The sequence below is a fragment of the Gossypium hirsutum genome, chromosome A04, assembly GCF_007990345.1.
Source record: "Gossypium hirsutum isolate 1008001.06 chromosome A04, Gossypium_hirsutum_v2.1, whole genome shotgun sequence".
Classification (NCBI taxonomy): domain Eukaryota; kingdom Viridiplantae; phylum Streptophyta; class Magnoliopsida; order Malvales; family Malvaceae; genus Gossypium; species Gossypium hirsutum.
Window position 1 is genome coordinate 2,647,221 of NC_053427.1, and position 17,303 is coordinate 2,664,523.

Consider the following 17,303-nt stretch of genomic DNA (forward strand, 5'->3'; position numbering starts at 1 on the left):
GTGATGAAAAGATTTAAGTAATTTGTTGAGATAAAAAGATATTATTACTTGTTGATTATGCAGCATATTTAAGTTCAATCCTCACGATGCAATCGAGTTGGATGAAGTTTGTCTCTAATGGAACAAAGCTTGGTGACAACATCACTCTTGTCCATCCGCTCACTTGGTGATTCACTGGAACAAATGAGTCCTATTTTGAGCATTGAAATTAAGCACTAAAGATGCCTACCATTTCCCAAAATGTTTCTATTGGGTGTAATGTTTGCAATTGTTCTTCGAGTGACTCTTTGTTGAAGAAGAATGGGATCTATAATCTCAGTAATTTGTTCAGGCAAAGTTGGCTTAACAAAGTTGTGAAGACTTAAACTTTCTTTAAACCTTTCATCAGTTGGCCTTTTCCCTGTAAACATCTCTAGCAAGAGGATCCCATAACTATACACGTCACCTTTAGTTGACAACTCACTTCCCATGCCATATTCTACATTTCATTCATCACAAAAATTACATTATAAAAAAATGCAGAGGAAAACCCTCTAAATTTAAAAAAAAACTACTTTTAGGATGTATGTTTTTCTTTTAAATAATGGAAGAAATAAATAAACTTACCCGGTCGAGCATAACCAATAGTTCCTCTAAATCCAAGGGAGCTTGACTGGTTAGCAGAATAGCTATCTCTAGAAAGGAGTTTTGCTAAGCCAAAGTCACTTATATGGGCAACCATTTCCTCATTGAGTAGAATATTGCTTGGCTTGAGGTCACAATGAATGATCGGTATCTCGCAACGATGGTGTAGATACTCCAGTGCGTGGGCAACATCTATGGCCACACTAACCCTTTGGAAGAAGTTCAGGTTTCTCACGGTCTCTTGTTCATTCATGTCAATGGATGGATGCAACCAGTCCTCCAAGCTTCATTTTTCCATGAACTCATAAACCAAGGCTTTGAAATCATTAACTTGATAATCAAAACCTGAAACAGCAGTTAATACCTTAACAAGATTTCAATGTCGAGTGTTCTTTAATGTTGGGTTTTAACAGCCTAGAAGGAAAACAAAAGCAAGTAATTCGGATGAAGTATGAAGCTCTGTCTAGAAATAGAACAACAACGTAATTAACCCGGATAAAATATGAAAGAAACTTAAGCTTCAAAAACTTGAGACTTGCAGAGAAAAACTACCAACAAAGCAGAAATTTTGGAAGAAAATGAATTTTTTCTTACTTTCCATTTCATCTGGCTAAAGTATATATGTGTTACAGAAATTGACAGTTACCTAACATAACTGCTCACATAAATGCTTGTCAAAAGCTTAGCTAAAATTACAAACAAAATGTAGCTAACATACCAGCTATCATATTCAAATCTTGACCAAATCCTACTAACTTAAAAGTTAGATTATAAAGCAACCAAATCAAGTTACAAATAAACAAAATGATTTTGCTTTATTTGGTTCAGCTCCAATGCTAGTTTGATGTTGCATTGTAGGCCAAAGTTTAACACTCCTCCTTGGACTGTATGCAACAAACTCCAATTTTTCTTTTTAAAGCATCAAATCATGTAGCACCAGATTTACCTCCTTCGATTGTTCAGCCTCTCGAACAAAATGGAATTTAATCTTAAAATGTTTCATCTTGCCATGAAAAATAGGATTTTTAACTATAGCAATTGCTGACTGATTATCAACCCTGATCTCAGTTGCTTCAATTTGTTCTTCATTCAAGTCACACAAAAGTTTCCTAAGCCAAATGGCTTGATTAACAGCTGCAGCAGCTGCAATGTATTCTGCTTCAGCTGTAGATTAAGCAACAGTTTGTTGCTTCTTTGAGCTCCAACAGAAAACTCCCGAGCCAAGAGTGAAAAAGTATCCAGAGGTGCTTTTCATGTCATCAATGGACCCTGCCCAATCACTATTTGAATACCCTATCAATTTGAGCTCTTTTGCCTTATCAAAATTCACTCCATGATTCAAAGTTCCTTCAAGTATCTAAGAACTCTTTTTGCTGCTTTAAAATGGACAACATCACAGCAATGCATGAATCTGGACAGTAAGCTAACAGCATACATAATATTAGGCCTAGTAGCTATTAAGTAAAGCAAACAACCTACCAAGCTTCGATATTCCTTCTCATCAACCCTTTCTCGATTCCCACAACTAGTCAGCTTCTCCCCTTGAGCCACTGGTGTGCTAACTGTTTTGCAATTGGACATGCAAAATCTATTGAGAATTTTCAAAGCAAAGGCATGTTGGCTAATGAAGATGCCTTGATCAGATTGATTCACTTCCATGCCAAGGAAGTATGTCATGACTCCCAAATTTGTCATATCAAAATCTTCTTGCATTTGCACTTTGAACTCATAGATTAGCTCTCCCTTACTTCCAGTTACAAGTAAGTCATCCACATAAAGAGAGACAATCAGAAGAGATTCATTTTCTGACTTATTCATAAAAAGTGTAGGTTCACTAAAACTTTTCTTGAACCCGAGCCTAGATAGATACACATCAACCCTATTGTTGAAACCATTTTTTAAAGGGATGTTTGAAAAATGGGAATCGACTTTTGAAAAACGAAAAAGGGAGTCGCCACCAACCTTTTTAGGTGTGATTGGATCACCTTATAAAATGTTTTGGTCTACGAAAATTAAGAAAACAGGTTCGGGAGTCGGTTACGTTCGAGGAAGGATTAGCACCCTCGCAACGTCCAAAATTGGTACCAAATTGAATAAATTTCTGTCTTAATGTCAAAAATTTGAAAGGATTTAAAAATAAGATCCCTTTTTTAAAACCAAAATTATTTAAGTTGAAAAATTGAGATTCCTTAGCTCCGAAAGAATACAAACATCACATCCAACATGATAGGACACGATATTTTTAAACTCTCGTAACTGAAATCATCTCGTGATTTACAAAATCTATTTAGAAGGATACTTTAGGCATTTAGACAAACGGAAAATCGCAACCCAGCATGTTAGGGCACTATTTCCCGAATTCCTAAATACGAAAAGACATTGCCTCATTTTAGAAAAACTTTGGATAAATATGAAATATAAGTTTTTTTGAACAATGATACGCTTAACATTTCATATAATATAGAAAATGATAAATAACGGCATAAATTATAATACACATCATATTTCATGCAAATTTAACCATGAATAACATAAATAACACACGTTGACATTTTCATGCAGAAATAGAATATAGAAGACAATGAATATATCAATAGGAATCACAATATGGTTCATGCAAACAAAAAAACAAATAAAATAACGAATAATTTATGTGATAACATATTAAAATGACACTTAAAAAATGGACGTAAAAATATAAAACCCTAAAAAATTTAAATACAATTAAGATTAAATAAGACAAAAATACTTAAAACTATATAAATAATAAAGGAAGAAAAAAAATTTAAAAAGGAAAAAAGGTTAGCATAAAATATGATATGACAAATTAATATATACTTGTAAAAATGATAATATATTGAGTGGAAACAAAATATTGTTAAAATATTAAATGTTTAATATATATATAATATGACTTTTAATAATAGTTTATGAATTTTAAAATTATTCGTAATAATATAAAGTAGTTCAATAAATAATATATAAAATAATATAAAATACAATGAAATATAATAATATAGTAGGAATTTTCACAAAAAAATATGGTAAAATAAACAATATATAATATATAGTATAATATAAATATAAATAATATGTAATAATATATAAAAATATATAATAATGCGATGGATAACAAAAATAACATATACTGTTTTATGTAATTAACATTAAAATATATAAAGTATAAAAAATAAATGAATAAATAAAAGGGGTTAAATTGAATTTAAATAAAATTCTAGGGTTAATTTTAAAATAATAAAATGAATTTGGACCCTATTGAAACACGCATTAGAATGCAAGGGGCTCACTGAGCAATTTACCCTAATCCCAAAACGACACCGTTATTCTAGAGCTAATTTTAAAAGGATGCTAGGATTAAATAGAAATAAATGTAAAAGATTGGGGCTAAATTAAAATAAAAATAAAATGAAATTTAAAAGTTTAAAAACACGGAAGGGTCAATTGGGAAATTAACCCATTATAAAAAACACGCGGATCCTCCCCGGATCTTCGAGTCAACACGCGGATCTAAGCTCTGAAACGACGTCGTTTTGTGCTTATCGAATTAAGCCAAAACGCCACCGTTTCGCTAGGGCTATATAAGCCAATATTTCAGCCTAAAGTCATTTTTGACCTGTGCTTTTTTAAAAAAAAAAACTAAAAGAAACCTCTGGATAGAGGACTGAGGGGCTAGCCCTCGGAGCTCAGTTGAGCACTGTCCTTGGGCTCCTACGCGCCCACGCGTTGTCCTCGGCTCCGCCTTGTACGGTGGCCGGAAGCTGAAAAAGCTTCGCATTTCGAAGCAAATCAAAAGGTGAGGTTTCTCCCCTTATTTTAGTTGTGCTTGAGTATTTAAAGAAGATAAAAGATCACCTTTTTTGCTTCTCGTAAAACTACCTGATAGTTTTATTTATTTTTGTCTTTGTAGCAAAAATCCCCTCCTCTATTACATTGTTTGATTTGGGCTTTTATAGCCTCTTTTACAAATAATTACATTTTCGGGGAAAGAAATATTCTTTCCATATTCGTTTTACTATTGATGTGTTTCTTTCTATATTTGTTCGTTGTCTGTTGTAATTTCTTTCCTTTGTTTGCAGGTGAGCACAAGGAATCTAGTGATGACAAAGGCCTGTCGATGGTCTAACGGAGGCGCCAATGTCGGCATGACTCAGAGCCTGGAATTGTGGCTTTGATGGAGGTAGCTGAAACGGCAGAAACCGAAGGGTTGTGAGGCTTGACTTCTGGAACCCTCTATTTGCGGAGCGACAAGAAAGGCAGAAACCCTAGGGTTTCATGCCTTGGTGTAACCAGCTGGGCCAGTTGGGCCACTTTTGTCCTGGGCTAAGTGGGGCGTAATGGGTAGAGGTGTTTTGGGCTTTGTAAAAAAACTTTTTATGGACTGTTTAAATAAAATAAATAAATATTTATTTATTTATCCATTAATTTTTAGTTTTAATAGTCCGGGCAAATTTTGGTGATTACAGCTGCCCCTCTTTGCTCATTGCTATGTAATAAGAATTGAGCAAAGACCATAAAGGACCAAATTTTCCCGGCCTAGCCCAATCTTTGCTATCTTTTCCTCGAATGGTCTTCTACCTTCTTCCTACGACCTTAAGAATGCTATGTTGATATCTTTGATCTGTTTTCTGCCAAACACAGAGATACTGAGTCTGCTTCTTCGATTTGTAAGGATGTCAAATCATCTTGAACCTGTTTGAGAATATTTGAGGGTTATATCTGCAATGTCCTCGATTTGTTCCTTGTAAACTAAATCATCTTAGATCTACTTGAGAACATTTGAGAGTCATATCTGCAATGTCATCGATTTGTTCCTTGTAAGCACAATGATGCCAAACCATCTTGAGTCTGTTTGAGAACATTTGAGAGTCATATCTGCAATGTCCTTGATTTGTTCCTTCTAAACTAAATCATCTTAGATCTGCTTCAGTATAAACATCTGAAGGTTAGATCTGCTATATTTGAGAATGTCTGAGAGTCAAATCTGCTATGTCCTCGATTTGTTCCTTGTAAACACAAGAATACCAAATCATCTTGGATCTGCTTTAGTATAAACATTTGAAGGTCAGATCTGCTATATTTGAGAACGTCTGAGAGTCAAATCTGCTATGTCCTCGATTTGTTCCTTGTAAACACAAGAATACCAAATCATATTGGATCTGCTTTAGTATAAACATCTGAAGTCTAGATCTGCTATTTTCAATTTGTTTCCCATAAGCCCAGGGATGCCATGTTGAAATCATTGATCTTCATTGTCCCCTAGAGGACATGACCTGTAGAATGAGTATGTGCCTATGCCTAAGTATGCTATGATTGAAATGAGTCGGATATCTTTAACATGTTATGATGCAAAGTGCTGTGAATATGACCCCTATATCAAGTGTCATCATTCATTCCTTCATTTGTCTTTCTTTTCTCAACTTTTTATTCTTACTCAGCTTGTAGGCCTTCCTCCAATGCTATGATCTACTGAGGATGTCTGTAAGAATTGAATCATCCATTTCCTTTTGGACTGGAAGAAAGAAATCCCTCGAGTTCTTTCATCCCTCACTTGCGTGAATTTCTCGAACAATTGTCCTGTTTTAGTTTCTTGCATTATCTAGAAATTCCAAAGTAATGTGCAAAACTTCGTTTATGAAAATATTCTAGTTCATTTATCATTATTCCAATGCAACATACTTTAAAATATCGGAAGATGAGTAAATCTTTGAGAATAATTGGATTTGAATTGTTAACAGTACAAATGAAATAAGTCTGATAGCATATCTTTAAGAAGAAATAGAATCTAAAGATAGCAAATAGGATAAAAATTAGATGCTCTAAATATCGCCGCTTGAGCGTCTATACATTAGTTCCCCGAAGTCTTTCTTGAGTTCGACATGTGTTTAAAAGATCCAAAGTACTTTGTTGATGCCCCAATGTGCACTGTGCCTCACTCTTTGCCAAGTCAGATGTAGCAAGGTTGCTGTGTGCCCTTCAAAATTTGAGCTGCCCTTTCGGGTTTTCAACTCAAAATCCCTTTGGTCACAAGGCGCCCTTTGTGGGTTTTCGCCTTGGCCTCTCCATTTTCTTTTTGCTTTTTTTTTTCAAAATTCAAGGTGCCCTTTGCGGGTTTTCACCTTGGATTCTTTTCTCCTTTAGACAAAGTACTTTTTGACTGAGTCTGAGTTTATCGGATTGGGTAGGCTTTTTCCATCCATTTCTGTCAAAATCAATGCACCACCAGAAAAAGCCTTCTTCATGACGTATGGCCCCTGCCAATTTGGCATCCATTTTCCTCTAAAGTCCTTCTGAATGGGAAGGGTTTTCTTTAGCACAAGGTCCCCCTCATGGAATTCCCTTGGACGAACCTTTTTATCATAAGCTCGCATCATACGCTTCTGGTACATCTGACCATGTCGGATAGCTTTCAACCTCTTTTCCTCAATCAAGTTTAGCTGGTCATATCGAGACTTAACCCATTCAGCTTCATCTAACCTTACCTCTGTTAAAATTCGTAGAGAAGGTATTTCCACTTCAATAGGTAAAACTGCTTCCATCCCGTAAACTAACGAGAACGGAGTTGCCCTAGTAGAAGTTCTAACAGATGTTCGATAGGCCAAGAGTGCAAACGACAGCTTTTCATGCCAATCCCTATAAGTCTCAGTCATCTTTCCCACTATTTTCTTAATGTTCTTATTGGCAGCCTCCACTGCCCCATTCATCTTCAGACGATAGGGTGAAGAGTTGTGATGCTTGATTTTGAACTGGTCACAAACCTCTGCTATCGTTTTGTTGTTCAAATTCAATGCATTGTCAGATATGATCCTTTCAGGCATTCCATACCGACAAATGATTTCCTTCTTCAAAAATCAACTTACGGCTGACTTAGTAACATTCGCGTAAGAAGCAGCCTCTACCCATTTTGTAAAGTAGTCAATCATTACGAAGATAAATCGATGTCCATTCGAAGCTTTCGGCGATATTGGTCCGATAACATCTATGCTCCACATGGAAAATGACCATGGGGACGTCATGACATGTAAAGGTGAGGGTGGTACATGAATTTTGTCCCCATAAATCTGACACTTAAGGCATTTTTTGGCATAATTGATACAGTCTCCTTCCATAGTGGCCCAGTAATAGCCAAACCTCATGATTTGTCTTGCCATCGTGAACCCATTTGCATGCGTACCACATACACCTTCATGAACCTCTTCTAGAATTAGCTTGGCTTCCACAGCATCGACACATCTCAAAAGTACTTGGTCGTTCCTTCTCTTGTACAGAACCTCTCCATCCAAAACATAGTCACAAGCTAACCTTCTCAAAGTTCATTTGTCATTTTCGGTTGCCTGCCCTAGATATTTACGATCCCTTACATATCGCAATATATCTTGATACCAAGGGTTATCATCTTTTTCCTCTTCCTCAATGTTGCAACAATAAGCTGGGGCCTCATGAACACTCATTTGAATTGGTCTCATCTCTTCCTCTTTGTTTGCCTTAATCATTGAAGCCAAGGTTGCTAAAGCATCTGCCATCTGATTCTCATCTCTTGGGAGATAGTTGAAGGTGATGTCATCTAACTCTTTTAGTAACCCCAAAACTATCATTCGATAATTGATCAATTTAAGGTCTCTTGTCTCCCATTCACCTCTTAGCTGATAGATTACCAACGCAGAATCTCCATATACTTCTAGGGTTTTATGCCTCTTTCTATGGCTGCTTGGAGCCCCATGATGCATGCTTCGTATTCAGCCATATTATTTGTACAATCTAAATCCAACTTGCACGTGAACGGGTAATGGTCGCCATTCGGGGATACCAAGACTGCCCCAATTCCATTTCCGACTGCATTAGAAGCCCCATCAAAATTTAGCTTCCATGGAGAATCTTCTGTTGCTACTATGCACATTAGCTCCTCATTTGGAAAATCAAAATTCAATGGCTCGTAATCCTCCAAAGCTCTACTGGCCAAGAAGTCTGCCACCGCACTTCCTTTGATAGCCTTCTGACTTATATAAACTATATGGAACTCTGAAAGTAAAATTTGCCATCTCGCCATTCTTCCATTTAGAGCCGTTGATTCCATCATGTATTTTAATGGATCTAGTTTTGAGATGAGCCAAGTAGTATGGTATAGCATGTACTGTCTTAATCTCCGTGTGGTCCAAATCAACGCACAGCACAACTTTTCGATTGACGAATATCTCATTTCACAGTTAGTGAATTTCTTACAGAGATAATAAATTGCTTTTTCCTTTTTCCCTGACTCGTCATGCTGACCAAGCACACATCCCATAGAATTACTGAACACTGACAAGTATAGTATTAACGGTTTGTCCGGACTAGGTGGAGATAACACTAGAGCATTCAACAAATACTATTTGACTTTCTCAAAAGCATTCTGGCATTCTTCATCCCAAGTACCTTGATTGTGCTTTTTGAGGAGACGAAAGATAGGATCACATTTCTCAGTCAATTGTGAAATGAACCGAGCAATGTAATTCAACCTTCCTAGGAATCCTCGAACTTCTTTTTGAGTATGTGGCGGAGGCAACTCTCGTATGGCTCTGACCTTGTCTGAGTCAACTTCAATTCCCTTTTCACTGACTACGAAGCCTAATAACTTCCCCGATCTGGCTCCAAAAGTGCAGTTTGCTGGATTGAGCTTCAATTGGAATTTCCTCAACCTTAAGAACAATCTTCTCAAGACCTCAATGTGTTCTTTTTCTGTTTGCAACTTGGCAATCATATCATCAACGTATACCTCAATATCCTTATGCATCATGTCGTGAAACAAGTTTACCATGGCTCGTTGGTATGTTGCCCTTGCGTTCTTTAACCCAAACGGCATTACTTTATAACAAAAGGTGCCCCACAATGTTATGAAAGTAGTTTTAACCATATCCTCTGGATGCATCTTTATCTGATTGTATCCTGAGAAGCCGTCCATGAAGGAGAACAACGAATATCCCGCTGTGTTGTCTACTAAAGTGTCAATGTGTGGCAGAGGAAAATTATCCTTTGGGCTTGCTTTGTTTAGATCTTTGTAATCAACGCACATTCGCACCTTCCCGTCTTTCTTAGGGACAGGTACAATATTAGCTACCCATTCAGAGTGCTTCACTTCTTGCAAAAATCCTGCATCAGACTGCTTCTTGACCTCATCTTTTATTTTCAGGACAATGTCTGGCCGCATTCTTCGCAACTTCTGTTGGACCGGTTTACATTCTTGTCTTATCGGAAGATGATGTACTACAGTCAGTACTCAATCCGGGCATATCCTGATAAGACCATGCAAAAATTTCCTTGAATTCCTAAAGCAACTCAATCAAGCTATGCCTTGTGTCATTAGTGATCAGTGTTCTAATTTTCACCTCCTTCCCTTCCTCTAGGGCTATATTCTTTATTGCCTCTTTTTCATGTGGCATGATTTGTTTCTCCTCCTATTTTACCATTTTTAATAGATCGAGAGATACGTCATAATCTTGAACATCTTCAAAATCCTGAGGCTCCTCTAAACACATGTCTTGCTCACAAAAGAAATCAGGAGCGGCAGTATTAGCGCTCATATCATTGATATCTAGAGACCTGTGAGAGGTATGAAAGAATATACAAAGAATGAATGAATTTAAGAATGATCTTTTATGTGCTATGAATAAAAGAATAAGAGTTTCTAATATTTAAAGGAATATTGGTTGATAAAAAAATGAAGCAATACTCTTTTAAATTGATAAAAGTTATGTTTTATTTGAATAATAACAGATGAACATAAGCCTATTTTCACAAATGTAATCTTACTACTCCTAAGCCCTAGAGTAATAAACATGTTTCGAGAATTACTCTGAAGAATTTCTAAGGACTACAGGAAGATCCTCTACAGTCCAATTGTTCAGAGAGCTCCCTGGTTCGTAAGGGCGAATACCCTTAAGGTTTTCCTGTCCAAACCACTCACTATGTACAACATTGATTTGATGACTCTCTTCTACCAGCAACCCTCCTGACTTAAAGGTTTTGGATATAGGTAGGAATGTCATCAGTTCCCACTCTACTTCTCCTCCGTTCAAACGTACCTTCCTTCTTGCTTGACGCTTTTCCATCTCCTGTCTCTTGTGTTTATGGTCTAAGCTTAAAACCCAAACCAAAGCGATCCTTCTTCTCCATCAATTTTGGGACTTGAATCCCTCCTTGCAACTGTTTTCCTAGTCCTTTTCCCGGTGATGCTCCTTTCCTCATCATTATTTGTAAAGCCATCCTTGTTGCTCTAGACATTCTGGGAACCAGCACCTCACTTCCCTCCAAAATGAAGGTAGCATTAACAATTTCCAAGAAACAAAAAGAACACTCGATGGCCTCCTCATTTGTCTCCTCATAAGGGGCTTTACTGGTGACAGCTGCTATGATGTCCTCCTCTGCATTGATGGTTATCAAACGTCCATTTGTCACCAACTTCAATTTTTGGTGCAATGAAGAAGGCACCGCTCCTGCCGAGTGTATCCATGGCCTCCCCAACAAACAATTATAGGAGGGCTTGATATCCATTACCAGGAAGTCAACTTCATACGTATTTGGTCCAATCTCCAGAGGGATGTCAATTCGTCCCATTACTTTCCTTTCAGTTCCATCAAAGGCTTTTACCATATTGTGACATGCCTTCATATGCGAACTGTCAATGGGCAACCTATTCAAGGTGGATAGCGGTATGACATTCAAAGCTGAACCATTATCCACAAGTACACTTGGGAGTGTGTATCCTTTGCAATGAGTGGTGATGTGCAAAGCCTTAGTTGACCCTATGCCCCCAGGTGGAACTTCATCATCATTGAAGTAGATGAAATTATCAGCACTAATGTTATTTATCAACCGGTCTAACTTATTGACAGATATATTGTGAGTGACATATGTCTCGTTGAGTACCCTCATCAACGCTTCCCGATGTACTTCAGAGCTTAACAATAAGGCTAAAACCGATATGCGTGCTGGTTGCTTACGCAACTACTCAACCACACTGTACTCACTACGCTTAAGAAACTTTAGAAATTCCTTAGCCTCCTCCTCCCTCACTGGCTCGTTAACAAGTACTTCACTCTCTTTCTCCTTTTCTACCTCCACACTTTTAGATTTTGTGGGCTCTACTCTAACGTTCCCCGCATCATAACGTTTCCCACTCCGCGTATGGGAACCTTCAATTTGTACATCTTCAGATGCGCTGGCTACATTTCCTTCCTCCGGTACTGTCACGTTATAGTCATAACTCCATGGTACCTTCTTGCTATCCTTGTAAGGGAAAGGAGTAGGTGCATGGATAATGGCTTTGGGTACTACTGGTGTCCCCACTTCATTATTCCCTGTCAGGGAGATAACAATCCTTGGTTTGCTGGTTCTTTGCTGTTCATTTTCCAGCGCACATATTTGCTTTTCACTAGAGCTACCTTCATAAACCTGTAGCTCTTTGTTGTCTATAAAGCCCTGCACCAAGGCCTTAAATTCCTCGCAATCTTCACGGAACCATAGTCCCACGTTCTTTCTTTCGTATTTTTATAGGTCAACATACCTCTCTTCATCATTTCCTCCCAGATTACGCTCATAGGCATCCTTATCTCATCTACATTTTCCTTCCCCCCTTTTTCACCAGCTTCACCGATGGCATTTACTCCCTGATTGTCATGGTTCGGCAAAGGGTTCTCAGTATTTGAGGTACTCTCGAATTTTAAAACACCATTCTTGATCAACCTTTTTACTGCTTTCTTGAATCCAGTACAGTTCTCGATCGAGTGTCCCGATATTCCAGCATGATACTCACATCTGGCATTTGCATCATACCATTTAGGATACAGAGGTTGTAATGGTTTCAAATGGAAAGGAGCTATAGCATGCGCATCATATAGATTTTGATAGAGCTCCCTATATGTCATAGGTATAGGTGTAAACTGCATCCTCTCATGCCTTGTGTAACACCCATATCCCGTAACCGTCGCCGGAATAGGTAAGGGGCATTACCGGACTTGTAACTCATGATAGATCAGTAAAATTTTGAACATTTTCTTGAAGTAAAGATCATTCAATTGGATAATTGCTAGACACAACCAGGGATAAAATTTAAAAACTTATAAAAGTAAACATTCAAAGGATGTCATATTCGCATGGCTTATATACATTAACCAAAATATCCTCCCACTACTAGTCTATTCTATACATGCCATAAGATAATCCAAAACATAGCAATACCAAACAGTGGATAGTGATAGTGTGACAAGTTGCTGACGATCCCCGAGCAAAAAGGCCAGAATCAACAATCTATAAAACAGAGAAACATAACAACAGAGTAAGCTTTTGTAAGCTTAGTAAGTCTTAAGCAATTTAAAACCAGTGAACTCAAATATAACCAATTTGTTTAGTTGATTCACATATAACATTTCATTTCATATCTATAGTTATCATCATCGGACAAATCAAAATGTATATCTCCCAATATCCTATAGTATTTCTCCATAACCGAATACTCACATATTCATATGGCATTTTCATATTTGCTTTTCACTTTACAATCATGATTTAATTCTGATGGGTCTAACATGTACAAGTATTTATCACATACCTGACCAACCAAATTAAAAGTCGATCTTACGAATTCTCATATAACCTCTTTCTAGGTATACTACCCTTTTTGGCCGAATATACACAATTACGTAATACACAATAAGCAGATAAATTCTCACTTGATAGTGATCTCTTATAAACATAGGTACATTACAAATTTTCACCTAAATTTTCACATTGAGCAAATGCACAATAATCATAGAACAGTCTTATTGCTTTACTCACATATGCATCACATAACAACCTTGTGATTTAATCCAAATCAAGCTTAAATATAATCTCAAAATACATACCTGACCAACTTAACGCATTGAACGTATTTATTACCAATTGTTACTGTGAAGTCGTATAATCTTATGGTTTACTCGAATCTTCAGCGAGACCTTTAGCTCGAATAATCCCCACACGTACGTAGTTATCGGGTCTTACCCGGACATAATCTCCACACGTAGTCATCAGGTCTTACCCGGACATAATCTCCACACGTAGTCATCGAGTCTTACCCGGAATATATTTCCAAGTTTCATGTACATTTAATCACATGTTACAACATTCACATCGATTGTCATATTTGTAATTCATTTGCCTCATCAAATATCTAATAATACACACCTTTCACATTAGCCATTCGGCTTTACCACATATACATATCTCATACATATTTCACATTAGCCATTCAGCTTTATCACATATATATATCTCATACATATTTCATGTTAGCCATTCGGCTTTACCACATATACATATCTCATACATATTTCACATTAGCCATTCGGCTTTACCACATATATATATCTCATACATATTTCACATTAGCCATTCGGCTTTACCACATATACATATCTCATACATATTTCACACTAGCCATTCAGCTTTACCACACATATATATTTATCTTGTACATTAATTTCAGCAATAGCTTATAAGCAACTCAAATAGTTTCATCAATGTTTATAACAAAATCACATATTCACTACAAGCTGTTTTCTTGAGCAACAATCATTAAATCATTTGTAACTGGAGCTACAAAACTCCAAATGAAGTGCTGTTAATTTTCCCTAAAAACAGACTCATATATCTTCTATCCATAAAATTTTCAGAATTTTTGGTTTGACCAATCAATACCAGAATTTTTCTTAAAGTTTCCCCTATTTAACTATTTGACTATACTGACCACTCTTCACTACGAATCAACTTTCTCATTGTACAGAATTCAAAATATGTTCTTGTTTATTTCATTTGAAACTAGACTCATTAAGGAGTCTAAATATATAAATTTTATCTTATAAATTTTTTTTGTGATTTATAATGATTTTCTAAAAAAAATAGGGGATTTCGGAGTCATTCTGACACTGTCTCACATAACTTTAAATATCTCTTTATAGGAAATTCCTTTGCTTACACGGTTTCTTTTATAAGAAACTAGACTAATTAAGATTTGATTACATGTTTTATTCAGCCTATAATTCCAGACCAACAATTTATGGTGATTTTCTAAAATCACGTTACTGCTGCTGTCCTAAGCAAATTATTACAATTTGCTCTTAAATTTCCAAGTCCAAACACTTATGAACTTACCATTGGAGTTTAAAACATATCATGGCCACATCATATCTTATTAAATCAACTCATTATGTCCTATTATGATTGAATTTACTCAACGTTTAATCACTTAAAACTTACCTCGGAAGTGGTCGACGACTAGATATCCACGGCTATTCATTTACTTTCTCTTTTCCCCTACCCGACTTTGATCCTCTTTGCTCTTAAGCTTAAGTAAAACAATAGATTTGCTTAAGTACTTAACTAATATTATTCACTTAACAATCACATTTGGCAATCACATATCATTTAATCTATATCTAAAACAATAGATTTCAATATGTATCATATTTAATAAAACATGCCATGACTCGATTTCATGCATATTTAATTATATCTAATTCACATTCACAAGCAAAGAGTCACTTAATTTATCATGCTTTCTTATACATGAATTTAATCATATTGCCGAATGTTCTTATGTGTACATGGTACATACATAAGGCATATATATACACCTATATATGACCATTACAATTTAAACATTTAATCATAATCGGCAAGCTTTATTTCAACTATTTAAGGTGCAAACCAATTATGTTATTCATTAACATTTTGTCATATTAAATCTTTGATTAACCAATTTAACACATACCAAAATCCAATCATACATCTAACCTTTATCTCAATACCAAACCGAGTTATAAGATTATACATTACACTAAGCATATCATTAAACATACCTATTCAATTTAGCTAATTTCATAGCCGATTAATCACCTTACCCCACATTACTCAATGCCGAATATTAACCCAACATCACAAGCATAATCACCATGAAACTTACCTTAATACACATTTTATCCCATTGTCGAATACATATATATATCATCAAATAAATATTTATTCACATAACAACAATTCATTCACATCTCTATAAATGATCATAATCGGACATTATAAACAAATCAACTAGTTTAGCATTCAAATTCTTCTAACCATTCCTCAATCACTTACTAAATGAACAACAATCCAAGCACATCAAAGCATAGTCGAATGTATCATTCTTCTTAAATTCAAAAATAAATGCATGGGCTAACTTCAAAATCTATTTAACAACTCAACTTTACCAAAATTATCAAGAAATTAAGCCAAACATACCTCCAATTGCTAATATAATTGCCATATGTCTAAGGGCCCCCTTTTGTTCTTCTTTGATCCTAAGAATCGGCTATTGAGAGAAAGAATGGATAAAACTTTGTTTTTCATCCCCTTTTTTTTCCATTATAAAAATTTTATTTCATATTTTATAAGTCTTTATTTAATTCTTTAACAAAATGTATATAATATCATTTATTAGCCATCATTACAACAAATAAAATACATATTTTCTCACCTAAAACCATCATGGTCGGCCATTATCATGAAAAATGGGGACTTTGACATGCAAGTCCCCATATTTAATCCATGCAACAATTCGGCCATTTTAAAAATTAACCAACACATTTTCAATGTTTCTCACATAAGCCCTTTTGATTAAATTCACATTCAATTGACAAAATCAAAGCATCAAAATTTCACACATAAATTGTAACATAAAATAGACATGAAATTTAACAATCAATTATTTGTGTGACTCAGTTTTGTGGTCTCGAAACCACTTCCTGACTAGGGTCAAATTAGGGATGTCACACCTTGTGTCAGATTCTTGCCTTTGATAACCCTATTGCCCAACCGCAGCAACCTTGGATTGACCAACTGTGACTGCCTTCGAGTTGAAACTACTTGTGTTGTTCACCTCATTGTCTTTTCTTCTTGGGGTCGATCTTTTGGTTGCTTCCCCTTTAATTTTGCCACCTCTTATGGCATTCTCAACCATCTCTCCTGCCATGACTATGTCCGCAAAACTTTTGGTAGTGCTTCCAATCATGTGGGTAATGAATGGTGCCTTCAGAGTATTGATGAACAACATGGTGATTTCTTTCTCCAACAGTGGTGGTTGTACTTGCATAGCAACCTCTCTTCATCTTTGAGCGTATTGCCTAAAATTCTCATTAGGCTTTTTCTCCATATTTTGCAATGTAATCCTATCTAGCGTCATGTCAGTCACATGATTGTATTGCTGTATGAAGGCTTGTGCAAGGTCCCTCCATGAACTTATTCTGGTCCGGCTCAGTTGATTGTACCACCTGACTGCTGCTCCCACTAAGCTATCTTGGAAATAATGAATCAGTAGTTGATCATTGTTCACATATCCAGTCATCCTTCTACAGAACATCGTGATGTGGGCTTCCGGGCAAGTAGTCCTGTTATACTTTTCAAATTCTGGCATCTTGAATTTGTGAGGGAGTACCAAGTCTGGGACCAAACTCAAATCTTTGGCATCAACTCCATGATGCCTATCAGCATTCTCTAAAACTTTAAATTTTTCCTTCAGCCATCGGCAACGTTCTTCTAACTGTTTTGCAGCTTCGGCTCTCAAGTCCTCCTTTTTAGCCAAATCCAAGTCAGGGATGAGAGGATTGGTAGGGTTA

The 17,303-nt window shown here is 36.2% G+C and overlaps 1 protein-coding gene across 1 annotated transcript; it reads right to left on the bottom strand.

Moving 5' to 3' along the window:
- Positions 1-215: 215 nt before the first annotated feature.
- LOC107902125 (probable LRR receptor-like serine/threonine-protein kinase At3g47570) lies at positions 216-945 on the bottom strand. The gene is made up of 2 exons (XM_016828351.2): positions 607-945; positions 216-478 (listed from the first exon to the last, which is right to left on the bottom strand). The coding sequence occupies exons 1-2, from the start codon at positions 875-877 to the stop codon at positions 216-218; spliced, it is 534 nt and encodes a 177-aa protein (XP_016683840.1). The 5' UTR covers positions 878-945.
- Between the last annotated feature and the right edge of the window lie 16,358 nt (positions 946-17,303).